The sequence below is a fragment of the Pipra filicauda genome, unplaced genomic scaffold (assembly GCF_003945595.2).
Source record: "Pipra filicauda isolate LSUMZ 115617 unplaced genomic scaffold, ASM394559v2 scaffold114_size2234877_pilon, whole genome shotgun sequence".
NCBI lineage: Eukaryota > Metazoa > Chordata > Aves > Passeriformes > Pipridae > Pipra > Pipra filicauda.
Genome location: NW_024103596.1, coordinates 1,241,874 through 1,259,742, shown reverse-complemented (window position 1 = coordinate 1,259,742; position 17,869 = coordinate 1,241,874). Strand labels below are relative to the sequence as shown.

The following is a 17,869-nucleotide window of genomic DNA, read 5'->3' as shown; positions in this document are numbered from 1 at the left end:
ATTTCCCTTTCAGGAGTTTGGAAAACTCCAAAACTGACCTCTTGGTTTAGGGCTACACTGTGAGTTACTAGGGAATAGGCAGCAGGTCTTGCACTGACCTGTATATCTACTTCTGGCCTTGGATTTGTGTTACTACAGAACCCGTGACCTTAAGTACAAGTTGGGGGCTGATTAGGAGACAGAGAAAGCTGTCCAGATACTTCATGTTTTATAGAGACTTTTAATAAAATAGGGCAAGGGAAACTGAACACTATTTCCTTAGGTTTTCAGTTAGAAGTTTCTCTGATAGTGTCTCACACATTACAGTATAAATTTGTTAGCAATGCCACTGAGACTGCCTTATTTCCTAAAGCATGGCACTCTGCAACCTTCACAGAGTTATTCCCAGTCTTCAGCTAAAATTTCATTACCATATTCTTGTGAGAACAAAATAAAATTAAGCACATTATTTATTAAGCCAAACTTGTAAGAGCTTCATTAGTCTTTGATGTCTGGGTCTGCATCTAAATCACAGACCAGATTCTGAACTTCAAACTTATTTCACCTGAAGCACTTTGGATGCCTTCAACTAGGAAAAATTTTTCCAGTCAGGAATCTTTCTAAGTATGTTGCAAAGAAATTAGGTAGTTAGTACACAAGCACAGCAGCTCTATTATTAGTTCTCTTGGGGACCTAAACATAGATCTTTTTTTGTGCACATTTTCATAACCTCCATATCCCAGAATCAAGCCTATCAGGATGTATTGGGACCTATACATAGATATTCTATTTACATACAATTAAACCCCTGGGAAAAACTCTGTGTTGGAAACCTCCCAGTGATGGCAAATTAAAAGACCACACGACTTATATGTGCGTGTGTGGAATCAATTTCAGGTACAATTAAGTGAAGCACAGCGTTAATGACGACTCATATTCCCAAGCAGAACCTTCACTATCATTACAGCCAATAAAGATGTTAATCATCCTGCAATACAACCCAACAAGTAACTTTCAAAGACCAGTACACAGCCAGACATGCTCCATCTTAGGCAGTTTTAACACTGAACTGTCTCTGCCCCAGTGGCAGCTGCATTCACTAGTTCAATTAAGTTCTTTGTACCACCGTCTCCAATTAAAAATTACTTAAGAATAAAAGTATTTTAACTTAAAGTAAAACAAAAAAAACCCATATTCCCTTCCAAAAGAAAAGGTTTAGTGAAATAACTCAGCGTTTCCCTCTGTAAATTCATGCTTTAAACTTTTAGGAGTGAGCAAATTTATACTCCAGTCAAATCAGTAGGCAGAATTCACTCAAGTCACCTTAACTCACTGGCACAGGACCCACCATCTGTAATACCTCATGCACACTTTGTACCCTTTAAACAGCATGACTGAATACTGAAAATACACTCATGCCACATTTCAGCCTGGTGGAAGCACCTGACACGATTGCCTATTTTCATTCACTTACTAGTATATGATCCACTCGGTCGCGTTTCTTCCGCCCAAATTTCATCATCTTCTGCCAGTCTGTTTTGTGATTAGGCTCCTTCCTCAGGCTGAACAACTTCAGCACTTCAGCTGCAATGAAGCTCTACAGAACAGTAAAGGTGAGATTTATCACATCTGAGCTAAGAAATGAAAGGTATGCACAAAGTACCTCCCCTAAAAAGTCACTTTATAAAATGGAGAACACCTTTCTGTTTAGCTCAGAGACACACTGTATGCATCAAAGTTACACTGGAAGTCTCTCAGGCAGCATTACACAGGCAGGACAATTATTAAACTCAAGCTGGGGGGCAAAAAAAGGGCACTGACTGCTGTAGCAATCATGAGAACAGAAACTTCCAATTCAACAGCACACAAACAAAAGGTTCTGACAAATCACTTTATGGGAGAATATTAAAGAAAAGGAGGGTGGCCATTTGGTGTCCTTGTCCTGTGCCCCTGCTGTCCCCTGCCACACGCTTTTGAAAGTCTTCTCCACTAACAGAGTGATCTAGATACTATTTCTGTCTTTTCTAGACATTTAACATGCTGTATCTTCAGCAGGTTAATCAAAATATTGCCAACCCCTCCTCAATTTCAGAAGAAACAGTACAGGTGGAAGTCTTCATTTATGTCCTGATGAGCCATATGGAAGGTTCTCGTTTGAGTGCTTTCAGGGAGACAGTTTTTTCTGAAATGTCCAGCCCTAAAAATTTAACCTAGGTTCAGTCAGGCTTTAGCTTTTTGGGGTTTTGTCCTTTCTTAAGCATTACTGTCATTAACAGGAGATCTCTGGTTTGCTAAATACAATGCCCTTGCCAGTCAGATTTTGGGTCCCTCTGGGCAAATCCTGCTGTCCTCAGCGAGGCTGGCACAGGTGTGTATGTATGTCTGAGTAAAAAATCCATCTCATCCCATTTGGCCCAACCCTACCACTGGATCCATTCCAATTTAGCCATACAGAGTTCCATGGAAATCTGCTAAAGCAGCAGCCTGTCAGCATACCAATTTTATAAGATCAAGGTCATCCTGGCAATTCTACACAGAGGACTAAGGTTTAAAAGCAACCAATAACAGCCAAAAGGACAGGGAGGCAAACCTGTTGAGTAAAAATGGATCATTTTGACAAATACCCTTTCAGGTTTGCAATCTCCTTTCTTTTCTGAATGCATCTCTTGCTGGATTCATCTGTTATGATCTAACACTTCAGGTAAGTGCTAGTACAATGTTTTTCACCTCACTGTCCATGCACAACAAAGATTTCTTCCTACCTTGATTTCATCCAGATCATTTGGATCTTTGACTCGGCGAAAATAAGCAGATGCAATCCTACATGGTTTCATCCAAATAGGCTGATTTAGATTAGGATCCTCAGCAAAGATTTCCCCGAAGATCTCCCTTGTTAAATCAAATACCACCTTAACAAAGAAAGAAGTAAAAGTTACGGCTTCTGTTGTCCATGGTAAATGTTCAAAGGGCAAGACCAAGATGCCTGAAGGCTGTACCTTTTTATAAACCTGCTTGTTTATCGTGTCCGTGTCCTGCTCCTGGAGGGAACCACTAAGGTCTGAACGAAGGCTGCAGCTTTGAAGATCGCGGCCCAGCTCCCTGAGCTTCCAGAGTTCCTCAGCTGCTGCATGGACCATACCTTCCACCTCCACTGCAGTGTGAGGGACTGCCAGGGGCTCCTCACACGGCTTTGTCGGCACCTTCTGCAGTTCCACCTGGGGCAGCACTGCCGGCTCCTCGGCTTCCTTCTGCTGGAGCTTACGGGAACTCAGGCCATAGTCCTCATCAAACCAGTCCTGATCATCTCCCAGCACACTCAGGAACTCACGGTTGAGCTCCAGCTCTGCCAGTCTCTTGGCAAGCTCTTCCTGACCACTGGCACCAAACACTGGACTCTCCTGTGAATTAAGATCCACAGAATAAATATGAAAGGGTGTCTGTCACACCATTGTCTAACTCAGCTTATGTTTTTAAATGCTTTACTGATGTAGTTGGCAGTACATGCACAAATACTCAGGCAAATTAAGAAATAGCTCACACGAAAATTAAGAATGTTTTGAATCAAATACCTGGGGTTCCTTGAATACTTTCAGGGGTTCCTACAGAGCTTAAAAGGCTGAGCATCCTGCTCACTGTTTGTCCTAATGTTTACCTGTTTATGAAAGGCTGACTGGTTTAAAGACTGATAATGGGACACACAACTTTTCATTTCACTCACCAGCAGTCTCAGATCTAAATCAACAGCCTAAAACCTTTTAGCAGGTGATGGCTGTTTCAGTGACAAAGTAGTGCCCACACTGGTGAAACAGGCTGAAGCTTTCAGTGGTGACCAAGTACTGAGATCCTTGGCAAAGCAGACAAGTTTGCTGGGAGCTCTAGCAGAAAGGACAAGTCCTATATCTGTACCATTAATGGTTATTCTGGGGAAGCCTGAACTTCCACTACTCATCATATATTAGTTCAGTGGATAGGGCAGGCTGACACCTAAATGACCTCAAGAGCAATTAATTATGTTTGAGAATGACTCTTTCATATTGAGAATAGATAGAAGTAAGTTTAGAGTCTATTTTGCCATTTTTAGAAAAAAAAACTGAGGGTAAAGATTAAAGACAAATTGAATGTGGAAGCAGAATGCAACTTAAAAGAAGTATTTTTCACTTTCATGTGCCAAACTGTGTCTTTCAGCCTGTGTGGCTACCAAAACAAGCCACGCACTGGGGTACAAAGGAACTTGTAAGACACGTACATACAGGTAATCTCTACATTGCCCAACAGAACTTGGGAGAAAACCTGGTGCCACACAAAATGCCTTGGATTCAATCATTACCAGTCAAAGAACAATCAGCTCTTAAAATTAGTGCAAGATGCCTGTTACTCACTGGTCTGGGACACATGTCTGGAGAGGAAAGTTCTTCTCTGTCATCTTCCAAATCAGAACTTAGGAAGAAGTTATTCAGTCCGTCTGGAATCTGCTTTTCAACCTGCTGGGATGGGCTACTGGATTCCTCCTTCACGTCACAGAGCTCCTGGTTGCTGAGCTGTATTTTCTCATTCCTGACCTTCTTTATTTGCTGTAACTGATTGACTGTGTCTTTCACAAAATCTCTAAGCATGCTGTCAGTCAGCAAACTGACCTTTTCCAGTTGGTCTTTCGACTTTTCTTCCTCTCTGAGTGGCAGTTTGAGCTGTGCTTCTAACTGGTTCTTTTCTTTTGTCAGCAAATCCAGAAGAGGAGTTGCAGACTTCTCCACGACACCAGGAGAGAGATCATCTAACTTTTCAGCACATTCTTCTCCCAGTGTCTTCTGCCTTTCCAGTTTTTCAGAAAGGAAATCTGAGATGTCATCCAACTGAACAGAGGAAATCTCATCCTCAAGACTAGAAACAAGAGGAGTGTGGGTGGCCTCCTCCTTTACAGCATCCTTCAGATAATCCACCACTGATTGTTCTTGGGCAAATAAACCAGTAGCTACAGAAATCTCCTTTATGCTGTTTGCTTTAGATGACAACTCCTCATCGACCCTTTCCTCAGCTGAAGCCTCTGAAACAGCTCTATCTGCAGGAGCTTTATCCTGGGAATAGTTCTCTATTGCATTTCTGCTCTGGCTTTCATCCTCTTTGCCAGGTTTGGGAATTCCTCTGTCTTTCTGCTCAGCTTTGTGTTGCTTCTCCAGTCTGTCATCAAAGAATGAGTCTTCATCCTTATTTGTGTCTAACTGGCTATCGATACTTTCTGTAATGTGAGAGATTTTTTGAGGAGGAGCAAAGATACCATGTTTCTCTTTGCAATCAAAGTATTTAATACCATCATAAGTTCCATTATTGTTCCCTTCAGGTTTATCCAACTCCACGCCAGCCCAAAACCCTTTGGCAAATTTAGTCAGCCCTTTGAATCGCAACGTTCCAGGCTGGACTTTACTCACGAGTACTCTATCACCAATGTTGAAATTTGACAAACTATCTGTTTCTTCTGTGATTGCAACAGGGGCCCACAGAGGGGACCCGGTAGGGGACTGTTCCGGCTCCACATCTCTGCGTTCGGTGTTTTTCATAAGTTCAGTTGGGGACTTGAGTTCCAGCAGCCTCTCTGAATGCATGCTGCCAGAGAGAGACCTGTCACTGAGGCACTCACTGATCTCACCATCGCTGCCCAGGCTGGTGGATCTGCTCCTGCTGGCCTGCTCCCTGTGCTGGGACTGCTCCCTCAGCGACTCCGCGTTAGCAGAGAGAAGGGATCCCTCGAAGTCATCTTTGTAACGCTCCCCAGGAGGTGTTTCTTCAGCTGACATTTGTTTTCTGGAGGAGGATCCTTCGAAGTCATCAAGGTACGATGGCTCTTTTTGAGTAAAAAGCTGCTCTGAAGGCAGATAACCTTTTTCCTCTGCAGATTTACCGAGCTTATTAGGAGACTCCTTTACACTTGGGCCACTTACAGCCTCTTTATCTGCCAGTCTCTGTTCTAGGATTTCTTCTGTAGCATGAAGACTTTCCACACCCAAATCAAACAGTTCCTTCTGAGAGTGTTTGTTTTCAGAGCAGAGGTTCAGAGAGCTCTCCTGTTCTTTATCTAACATCAACAAGACATCAGAACTCTCCAGAGGCTTAACATGAGAACCTTCACTCTCATATTCCTCTGACTTTATGGATTCCACATCTTCTGTAATCTCAGATTTATGACTAACAGCAGCATCAACACTGGATGCGTTTACCACCTTGTTCACTGACTCAGGGGATACCCTGCTAATGTCTTTTATGTCTTTCAGAAGAGCTGATGAGGGCACACTATTTAAGGAATCACCAGATCCTGCTCTGGAACTCCTTGGTATTAGAACTGAGGAAGCTGTTCCAGAAGGTTCTCCAGCATGAACATCTGTCACAGCCACTGTCTTGGTGTGCACAGACACAGATCTCTCAGATCTTGATGACACAGCATCTTGAAGGAAAATAACAAGTGAATTTCAGCAGATTGTATAACCCACAGTTTTACTGAAAACTACAATCGTAGGCAACTAAATTAACATCAAGATTTCTGTGTGAAAAGATACAAACTGATGCCTTGGAATATATATTTCTGGCTGCCCTATGAACATGAGGAACATTCATTCAGTTCCAGGTTCTAATGCTTTCCTTTTGATACTTTCCTTCTAATACTGTTCCTTGTACCAGTATCCCAAGGTAAGGGCTCAGTCATTTGTTTGCAAGCCACAAATACAACCAGGATTAGAATGGGAGATAATGAATTGATAATGATAAACAGCAAAATATTGAAAAGTATAATAAAAAACCCCTATTCATGAGTTCTTCATTATTTTTCATTTCCTTACTTTCCTCAAGTGATAAAAGAACAGGAAACAAAAGGTTGTCACTTAATTATGGTTTCAAACAAACCTCAGCAGGAGTAAACTAAATACTGAATATTCAGGAAACAGCAAAACTAGAATCCTACTAAATAAAAACTGTGAAAACCCAGCTTGATCATTATGGTTTTATGAAGTCTGCATCCCCTCTTAAAACCTCTTGAGTCAAGAAGGAAAAGGTTAAAAAATTTTAAAACAGTCAGTCTTCAAATTCTTCATCTGTAGTTTGGTTTCTTCCAGCTACATACCTGCGTGTTCTGAAATGGATTCCAAAGATGCTCTGGATCTCTCTGATTCAGTCAGTGATTTCCAGTTTTTAGCTGTCTCAGGCCTAAAATTGAAAAAATCAAATTGCATGAATTACAGTTACACCAGAGTGTGTTGGGTTTTTTTCTTTAATAAATAAAAATGGAAATACAAGCATCTATAATACCACACCAATGATAACATAAACAGTTTGCTTTGTCAACATACTGTGACGTTAAAAAGTAGAAATGGGGGCAGAGAGGAGAGTCTGGCAAGTCCTGGAAAGCATTTTTTTAAAAGACTAATTGAACTTCAGTCTTTTTCCCCAGACAAGAAAAAAAAAGTGAAAAAGAAAATAAATTGGGTTATTTATTTTTTTTTTTACTTGAATGCACTAAAATTGCACCATCTGCTGGAGAAAATGAAACACTTAAAATACAGTAGGAAGTGCAGAATTCAGTTGAATTCTCTACCTTTTAAAACCCAGATTTAAGTTGCAAAGATGAACAGTTGCCTCACACAGTGCAACAGGCATAATGAGTGACCAAAATGGTAAAAGAATTCCTTCAGGTCTCTAATCCATACAAACCATCCGGCACAATTCTTGCACAACCAGAAATTATTGTTCAGAAAAAAACTTGCAAGTAGGATCTGAAAGGCTGGGCAGGACAAAAGTGAGATGTATATGATTACAGGGACAGGAGACCTTATCTATTTTGGGTCTGGTGAGAGCAGCAAATAGGTCAACAGAATACTGCCAATATCCAGTGTTTTAAGGAAGAGCAGTTACCAGCTCTCCTTGCACTAAAGCAGCAATCATCACCATTCCAGAATAATCTCAAAAAGAAGGAGAAATCCCAGTTACCTATGGAGTGGTGGTGCCTTGATCTTAGGTTTTTCAGCAGCAGCTGAGGAGAGTGTTTTAATCTGAGGTTTGGCTGTTGGTGATGCCTCCAGATCCTGGCTCAGCTCTGCTTCAGTCTTCTTGATGAACTCATCATACGACTGCACATGGACAACAATCACTGCTGTTAATCTACTAAACCATAACTAAAATTCAACAATCAAAACCTATTAAATTAATGAAGAATGCACTTGGTTTCTCTGTAGAACAATCCATTTAACTTTCTAAGGCTCAACAGTTGCAAATCCTAGAAATTTCAAAACTTAACTTGCAAAAACAAGGTACATGAGCATCAACCAGTCTTTAATCCAAGATAGGATACTAATGTGTATAAACATATATAAGCCTCCTAAACACTGCCAGTAACCCATTAAAGATATTTTAAAAGGGAACAGCATTTTTGCCTCAAGGCTCTGGTTTATTATCAAAAACAGTTAAACAGCCACAACAAGGCCAGGATGGATGGGGCTTTAAGCAACCTGGTCTAATTGAAGGTATCCCTGCCCAAGGCAGGGGGGTTGGAAGGAGATGATCTTTAAGGTTCCTTCCAACCCAAACCATTCTGTGTTTCTATATAACAGCCATGTTTCAATAACAATAATGTGTCTTTTGGAGCTGTTGGTATTTATCCAAGGCTAACAATCTTTTACTTCACCCTTCTTCCTACTGTTCCTAACCTCCAGTTGTTTGATCAAACTGGCTTCCTGGGCCTTCAGTCTCTCCTTTTGTCTCTTTTTCTGCTCCTTTTTCAGCTGGTAAACCACAGACTTCCTTTTCCGTAGCTCATCCTTCAGGGCCCTGATGCGTCCTTCGATGTCACTTTGATCAGAGGTGGTTTCTGAAAAAGTTCAGTTTCAGTCTTTATAAACTTGCACCTCACAAAACAGTTCTGTGCAAAGCAACAAACAGACATTTAGTAAACACAAAATATGCTCAAAAATGCCAGTTACTTTACTGAATATTCTAGAAAGTAAATCACCAGTATGTTTTGGTCAGCTAGCAGGAACAGCTGGACATTTTGCTAATCCACCTCATTTCAGAATATAACAAACCCCTATAATGAAGGATTCCATCATCAACAGCCAGTAAATGCAATCAAACCACTGTATTCTTTTTCCATTAACAACTGTTGTTAACCATTTAAAGAATAAAAAGAAAAAAAAAACCTAAACAAAAAGAATGGAATCTCACTTGCTAATCAGGAGCACTTTGTGATGCCACTGTAATTAACAGCTCCTCCCAAACAGTAAGTGACCACTATGTAATTATAGCATTTCTTGATCAACTCATAAGGGAAAGATCTGCACATGCTTTCATCTCTGACGACCTTGTCTACGTGTGCATCAGACTGACAGGGCAGTGACCTCATTACTACTCAGCTCAGAACATTTGTCTCTTTGCCACGGAATGATTTATTGTGAAACCAGCACCAGCCTGATCACCTTCCCACCTCTTACACCTTTCTTCAGTGTTTGAAATCAAAGACTGCAGAGACTTCATTTTACAGAAGTTTATTTTCACTGTTGCTTGCTCTACATTTCATAATGGCTTCCTTGTATGGCTGCTGAGTCAGAGCTTGAAAATAACTTTATCAAGGTGCTGAAAAACATCACTGTGTTGCAAACTCTCTCCAGACAGAATCCCAACACAAATTACTCAGTGTCAGTACGTAGGTGTTATATACTCAGTTCGCACAGTAAGTTATCCAACTGTCACAAGCAGTCAGTACACACAACAGAACCTCCTAATTCTTTCTCCACCAAAGACTTACTGATTCAAATAAGCAAAAAAAGCAAGAAAATGCCATCTCACTTGCTAATAAGTATTTTGTGATGCTGTATCAAGTCCACTGTGGAAAATGAGATGTTTTAGAGGCTAAAAGCATGGAAAGGGTCAGAATAGACTTCAAAGCTGAACAGAGTGGATGATGGTGGCTCAGAAGTCCTGTAACCCACATGAGTAACAGACTGGAAGCACACCAGGGAAAGGGCTGCTGCTGTGTACCACTTCCAATATGCTCTCCCTCAGCATTTACTGGCAGCCAGCTTGGATACTGGATAAAAGAGTATAAAGAGTCTGTATGGTACCTCTTGTATTTTATAGCTCAAAATGCAACCTTGGATCCTATTTTACTGCACACAGATCAAACCCTCCTCCAAAAATAAAAAGATAAGTCCTGAAGTATCCACTGATTGTGCACAAGGCAGTGCAGGTCCAAGGGGCTCACCCATACTGGCATGTATCAGAGCTGTACTGCTCCTGCAGCCAGGCTGTGCTCAGAAGGAGGTATTTTTAAATTTTAGGACCACCTTAACTGTTAACTCTTGCCTTCTTCATACCTGTTTGCAGGAACCTGCACTGCTTTCTAAAAGAAGAGATTATGTATAGAACTTCTTAGGTTAAGATCTTCTTAAGCTGAAGCTATGAAAACTGTAATGGGAAAATACTCCCACAAGCCCTAAACCCTGGCAACTTCTAGGAATGTCTGTCTGCTTCTCTACAGCTATGTCTGCATTTCAAATTTACTTGTTAAAAGCAAAAGCACTGAAAAAGCAATTTAAACCCAAGTGGATATCACACTTACCTGACTGTGTCATAGATAAGGATTCATCAGACCAGTTGTGAGATGTCTGGTGAGACCTCACAGGGGAACGTAGCTGTCCTCCAGTTCTGTGGCTGCCTTTGCTGGAGTCTTGCTTTGATAGAGGTAAGCTGCTTCTGGGAGGAGACTACGAGAGAAGAAAAGGATAAATAAGTAATTGCAGTTTGAAAATAGGAGATCACTGTCAGCAGGAGCCAGTTACAAGGAAAGAACAGCATGACAAGAGAACATCTCATAAACAGTGGGACTTACACAACGATCTTAAGAAGAATTTAATCTTTGCTAGACAATAAAACAAAACCACCAAGAGCAGCAGTAGTTGACTGCTTACTCTGAGTTTAGATTCCAATAAAGCTGTTTATATTATTCCATTACCACCTAAGTGAACTGACAACGCTCTGACTCACAGGTGTTCAATACATTGGTGTCATCTTATTTGGTAACAACTAGGGCAGTAGGAACTCCTAGTAAATATATTAATGAAATCAAAAGGACCACTTCATGTAAGGGGTGCAAGATGTCATTTTAAATCACTGAAACAACAGGGCACTATTTCTCTGAGGCCAGGCAAAAAATTCAAAGAGAAATATTCTTCCAAAACACTGCTTAGTGGTTCAACATTATCCCACAAACCTTTCACACACCTTGAACATAACTTTCTGGCACATATTAGACATTTCACCTCACTGTCTTCTCATGAAATTTCCCAAGGAAGTATTTGGAATAAGTCTAGATGAGAGGGGTTTTTACCCCACAGACTCTGCTTTTTCTGTCTTATTGAGCATAGAGCAAAGTTATCAGGAGGAAATTCATCAAAATTATCATCCAAGTATAAGTAACAGTTGGAATGGAACAATGAGGCAGAATTAAGTAGCAAGCAGACATAAAATGAAACCCAGAGGACTGTGCACGAGGTTACAGCTCAGTTCTTCATCCTGTAGTTATACTTTGGGATACATTACTTGCAAATAAGGCAAAGGAGAAAAACACAGCATGGTTTCCATGGCCTCAAAGAATTTATACAATGGCAACAAGCTCCCCTACAGCTAATTCACACTGGCAAACTGGGTCAGTGTTCCACCACTCAACACCACATACCTACGGGACATACGCAAAATGTTTTGCAAGAGCACCCACAAGTTAAAAAATACCTAAACTGTGCGGAAGCAATTTTTCCTCAAGACTTCAAAGGACACGTCTGATCACAATGATTCCCCACAGTAATGTGAAATGGTATCACCAACACAGCAGAATAGATTTAGTTAATAATGTCTGCTTTGCAGCTGGGATGGCTGTACTGACTACTTCTCTGACAGCCTTGCCCAAGTGCAGGAGTGCATACAGCAGAAAAGGTCACTCACGAGTTTGCCAGGTGAGGTGGAGGACTTGAACTCCTCAGAATAAGCCATTTCTTCATTAATTGTACTCTGATCTGGGCTTTCTGGCTGTCTATGGCCCATGGGCTCTGATGGGACAGACTCAGCAGGCAGACTGCCAAGATCTTCTGGGATAGAGCTTTCACTGTTCAGATGAGAGCAAGGCACTGGAGACTCTTCTTCACTAGCAGTTTCTGAGGTTTAATGAGGAAAAACAAAGCACGTAAGAACTTGCACCATCTTGTACACAGAGGCTGAAGGCATAAGACTGAAGGCATATTTTATATGCTGCCTACATATAAAGTATTAACTGCTACCAATCCATGTCAAATGAGCATTATTTCACTCACCTAGACATTGATATTGGAATATTTAGCAAGAATAAGCATGTTTACTAGCAAACTATGATTTAAAACTATGATTTGTGTTCAAGAAACGACTGGACCTGGCACTTAGTGCCATGCTGTAGTTGACAAGGTGGTGATCAAAGGCTGGACTCGACCTCAGAAGTCTTTTCCAACCCAAAGAATTCTGTGACAACTGCCTCACATTCTTAATGATTGCTGAATATCTAGAATAAAGAGGTTTTCGGGATATTCTACCATTTTACAGACAACACACTCCAAAAAGATTATTAGGGAAACCAGTCCTTCCAGTTGACCATACACCAGCAAGAGTCACTATTAGTCTGAAGAAGTCATGGAGGAGCATATAATCTGCAAGCCAGATCTTGAATTTAGAATTGATTGCTTCCTTTACAGTAGTTGCAGAAAACATTTTAATGTTATGATTTCATCATGACTCTCTCAAATGGCAACGAGCAAAATAATAAGTTGGGTTTTCAATATTCCTGTTTACTAAATTCCCCAGGAGTCACAGCATTACTGAGGCAGCCATGGAGAACTATTCACTGTTTGAGCAAAGGCTGGGAAAAGGAACAACTTCTGAAGCAGGTCTGGGCTCCAATGCTTACTAGTAGGTACAACTAATGGAAAGTAAGTGTATTTTCTCAAATATTGATGAGGATTCAGCATTCATGCTGAATTTCTGTTCACTGGAACTTACTGACTCATACATGTATCATCTTTAAAATGTCTTACAATGCCTGAAATCCACATGACTTTTTTCAGGGACAAGTAGTAATAGGGCATGATTTTGAATTCCCTCTGCACATCCAAAGGATGTGCTGCCTGCTTTCAGCAAAGAGGGGAAAAAAGAAAAATCTATTGTTTTGAGAAGAATCCCTGAAGTTTGATTATTTTTCTCTCACTGCAATCCAGTTCTCTGTGGTTCATGCTGAAAGTATGGTCCACTTAAGACAGAACAGTAAAGCTGTATCTCCCAACACTTGGGAATTTAATTTTTCCTCACAATAGCATAATTCATACTAATTACACCCTAGCACACTTTAGCACAGTTGCACATTTCAAACAGTTACATTGCACTAACAATAAAGGGAAGAAAAACATGTTTTCAATTTTTTGGAAACAAAGACAAGGGCAAAGCAGCCCCTGATAGGAGCCATCCTCACCAACAGTACTAAGGCTAACAAGGAGAGACACTGCTCATTATTGGGGAAAATGGTTTTAATGTAAGTTCAGAAGACTATCAGGAAAAAAATCATGCCATACTGCAATATTTCTGCTTTGAAAGACATAAACATAGTTTAAATTGTATGTAGAAATGACCGGTGGGCTTATGCAGCACTGTTCACTTGGGAAGATACACAGCAAAGGAGAAATACACATTTCACTATGGTGTAAAATAGGGCTAAAAGAACAAGGCAACAGAAGGCAGTAAAGAGTGCAGAAATTGAGATTCTAAGAGTGTCCAGAGAACAACCACCACCAAAACATCGAAAAAGGAAGAAAGCACAAACCCAAGCAATCGCTGTGTCAAACTATGCTTCGCTCTTGTCATTTGCATCACTTTCCCCCGCTTCCCATTACCTTTGGGCTCAGTTCTCTGATCCCCCAGCTCTTTCTTGGCTATTTTGGTTTTGAGCAGCTCTTTGTCCCAGGCAGCCAGAGCCTGCTTTTCTATCCGCCGTATTTCTGCTTCCTCTGCATCCAGGCGGCGCTTCCACTCCAGCAACTCTTCCGCGTGTTGCCGACGCTGCATCAGCTTCTGTTCCCGCTTAGTTAGGAACCTGGCAGGCAGAGGGAAGACAATGGGAAAAGAGCCAGCCACACTCAAAGATCCCAATACCCAGATGCTCTGTTGCCACCATGCCCAGAATTGTAGTTGTTCAATTTGTTTTCTAGGATAATATCCGCACTGTCTCCTAGACTTTTGACGTGCTGCTGAAAAAACCCCACAAGTAGACAAGAGATTTTTTTCTCTGCAGTAAGCAAAGTCTACATCATACTGTAAACACACTGTTTACCCTTTAAAAATCTTCAAAATCATTAAAAGTGCTATAAACTATTCACTAAAATGAACGGAAAAAGCTCCCAATTTCAGGACATGAAAAGTACCTGTGGTATTAAACTGGAACCCTCTAGAAAGCACCGACTGTTTGAAAAATGAACCTTTTTACTAACCCCAATGGCAGACAAATTGTAACTTCATTTGCCCCACAGTTCTTTCCAAATATGTAATTATAAGAGAAGGTGATTCTGTATTAATAGTTCTCCTGAATTACTGGAGCTTTAATCCTTCTTGCTTTAAACATCACCTCTATGGATTCCCACGCTTGGAATGTTAATTGTGAGCTGACAGCATCAAGAGAATAAGGATGCAGGACTCTTTCTTCCCAGCTACTAACATATCTGGCTGCTAGTTTAAGAACAGATAAAAAGTAAAGCTCTTGCTGAAAGTTAGCAGATACTTTCTTTGTGACAAGGAGTTCTTAGGTGATCCATGAAACCTTAGAAATGAGGAAAGCCTCATGGAACTTTGTAGGTATGAATAGGTTTGTGTGCACACACTAGTTCTCTTTGCCAGCTCTTGTCTTATTTCTGAACATGGAAGTAACCAAGACCACAGCACTTAACCTTTCAGACAGTAAATGGAAGCAAGTTCAACATTAACTGCACACACTTTCTCTGACGTGCCAAGAATGTGAGAAGAGTGTCTATCAACCCATTCATCTTCTACACTGAAAGTTTTAAGATGTCATAGAATCACTCTGTAGAAAATACATGTTCTGCCAGCTAGAGAGCGTTTGCCACTAGTACAGAAGGTGTGGTGCCATAAAAGGCAGTCTTCAAAGATCTGGGATACTTTGATTTGTAAATGCCTTTATAATTTGTAATTTTCAAGCCATCCCAAACACTCAGCATCAAAGTTTTTAAGCTGCAAAGCAGATCATAATCTCATTTGTGCTTTTTAATCCCTCATGTTTCAAAAAGCCTTTTATTTACAGAGACTGGGATGGTCAACTGGCTAATCTACAGGTCTCACCTCCTAAGGGATATTTCTTGTTTGCTCAGTTCTGTTCCCTGGAAAAGTGAGCTGGCAGTTGATCAGAAAAGTTAGTTAAGATTCAGAGCTATCCTTCTCTAAGACAGAATCAGACAAAGGGAACAAGGGATGACGTGAAGATAAAAGTTTCAGAAGCCAGTAAGACTTGCTCATAACCTTCTTTCTGATGGTCAAAACAAGAGCAGGTGAAAAACAGAAGCAACCTCAGACTGCCTGGAACATCTGCCACCTTCAAGTTGGCAGATTCCATGAGTTTGTGCATTATTTCATCACTTCCTATAGACAAACATCAAACATAGTTTACTCTTAGGCAAAACTGACAGGTTGGTATCATTAGGAATGTAGACTACCAACAGTAATTGCATTACAAACATGATTATCTTGTGTCTTTCACCAGCTCTATCAAATTTATCCACTCTTACTCTCAGACACAATCAGTTCCAATCAGCCCAGCAGATCATGTATTTGGAGGTCATTATTACAATGATCTCAGTGCAAAAGGAAACTTTTTCTTCTTCCTTCACCCACTGTTTGATTTCACCAGAAAGTCTGGATCTTCACACTGGATCTTGAGGGAGGCAAACCCAGTTGAAATAAAATGCAAGAGAAAGGCTGAAATAAATGGATTCAAGGGAGCAGGACTCCTTAAAAGCAGATGTCAAATGAAGTAACCTAGACCATCACAAACAGGAGGAGAATTAATGAAATTACCATGAAAAGAATTACCACACAAGGACTACTGAATAAGAAAGATAAATCAACAGAAGTGATGGGAGAGAAAGATTCCAACAAAAAAACCTACAGGAAGAGGAGGATCAAAGCAGCTTGGCCAAAGATGCAGACCCTTCTAAAACCCTGGGGTTTAACAGGACAGAGCCATAAAGTGGCATATACACTGCCTTAATATTTACTACAGTCTAGAGGGTTCCAGTTCCAACACCAAGGGTACACACTCATCCTCAAAAGCAGAAAAAAAAATGCAAAAGCACATATGGCATCTACGCAGCTGGAAATGTGGGGCAGCAAAGAAGAAGCAGCAGCACTCAGATTACAGCAGCATGATTTCAAAGTCTAACTATTTCTCTGTGCTAACATCACACATTTCATCCATGCATTTCAAATATTAACTTGGAAACATTAACCTGCTGCTCTAACCTGTACCTGTATATTTTTATCCAAGGTATAGTGACTTTAAGCTCAAACTACATGGTTTCAGCAGCTGTTCTGAAGTAGCAACCAGGCAGTGGGAGCAGAGTGAATTGTCTGTGTGCCACTCAGAACACAGTGGGAACAAGAGATTAGAATCCTAGAATGGCTTGAGTTAAAAGGGACCTTAAAGATCACCTCGTTCTACCCCTCTACCATGGAACTCCTTTTACTATCCCAGGTTGCTCCACGCCCCATCCAACTGGGCCTTGAACAATTCCAGGGATGGGGCAGCCACAGCTTCTCTGGACAACCTGTGCCAGGGCCTCACCACACTCACAGGAAAGAATTTCTTCCTTCTGTTTAATCTAGATCTACCCTCTCACTCTAAAGCTGTTACCCCTTGCCCTATCACTACAGGCCTTGGTAAAAAGTCTCTCAATTTTTCTTATAATCCCATTTTATATATTGAACAGGCACAATAGGGTCTCCCTGGAGCTCTTCTTCTCCAGACTGAACAAGCCTTTCCTCTAGGAAAGTTGTTCCATCTCTTTGATTTTTTTGTGGCCTCCTCTGGACCTGCTCCAACAGGTCCATGTCTTTACAGCACTGGGAATCCCCGAGCTGGACACAGGACTCCAGGTGGGGTCTCACCAGGGCAGAGTAGGGGGGACAATCACCTCCTTGACCTACTGCCATGTCTTTTCATGCAGCCCAGAATACAGCTGGTTTTCTGGGCTGCAAGTACACGTTGCTGGGTCTTATCCAAGTTTTTGGTCCACCAGCATCCTGAAGGTCCTTCTCTGAAGAACTGCTCTCAACCCATTCATCCCCCAGCCTGGATTGATTGCCCTGACCTTGCACTTGGCCTTGTTGACCTTCCTGAAGGTCACACTGGCCCACTCCTCAAGCCTGTCCAGGTCCCTGTGGATGGCATCCCCTCCCTGCAGTGAATTAGCTGCACACTCAACTTGGTGCAAAGCTGCTGAGGGTGGACTCATTCTCCTGTCTGCGTGTGATAAAGGTCTGGAAACAGTGAGGCCAGTGTCAAACTGGCCTGAAGAACCTCTGGACTTTCCAGGACTGAACAGAGCATGCTCTATCAAAGAGTCTATCACTTGAGAAAAATACAGTTACCTGACCAATTGGTTGTAGATATACAGCTGGAATTTGGGGTGGAGGTTGGGAAAACAGACACTGAGAGAGGCCCAGTGGTGAGACGTAAAGACAGAGAAGAAGTAGTGAACAGGAGAGCAGTGTCTACAAAATAAGGAGGAAGAGTTTACAACTAAGATAGCAGTAAAGCCAGAAAGAATGAGAAAAGGATAGCATC

At 41.3% G+C, this 17,869-nt stretch overlaps 1 protein-coding gene across 6 annotated transcripts in view; it reads right to left on the bottom strand.

Moving 5' to 3' along the window:
• The window catches only part of CEP350 (centrosomal protein 350), a 68,857-nt gene that overhangs the window by 8,614 nt on the left and 42,374 nt on the right, over positions 1 to 17,869 (bottom strand). For 4 of the 6 annotated variants that reach the window (XM_027740589.2, XM_039384147.1, XM_027740590.2 and 1 more), the window contains exons 28-38: positions 17,674 to 17,796; positions 13,914 to 14,113; positions 11,950 to 12,158; positions 10,571 to 10,715; positions 8,664 to 8,824; positions 7,948 to 8,087; positions 7,085 to 7,167; positions 4,359 to 6,412; positions 2,976 to 3,377; positions 2,742 to 2,888; positions 1,454 to 1,576 (exon numbers count right to left, since the gene is read on the bottom strand). In XM_027740589.2, coding sequence (XP_027596390.2) covers positions 1,454 to 1,576; positions 2,742 to 2,888; positions 2,976 to 3,377; positions 4,359 to 6,412; positions 7,085 to 7,167; positions 7,948 to 8,087; positions 8,664 to 8,824; positions 10,571 to 10,715; positions 11,950 to 12,158; positions 13,914 to 14,113; positions 17,674 to 17,796 — 3,787 coding nt within the window. The remainder of the gene's footprint in view (positions 1 to 1,453; positions 1,577 to 2,741; positions 2,889 to 2,975; positions 3,378 to 4,358; positions 6,413 to 7,084; positions 7,168 to 7,947; positions 8,088 to 8,663; positions 8,825 to 10,570; positions 10,716 to 11,949; positions 12,159 to 13,913; positions 14,114 to 17,673; positions 17,797 to 17,869) is intronic. The other 2 variants (XM_027740592.2, XM_027740594.2) reach the window with 1 other exon arrangement.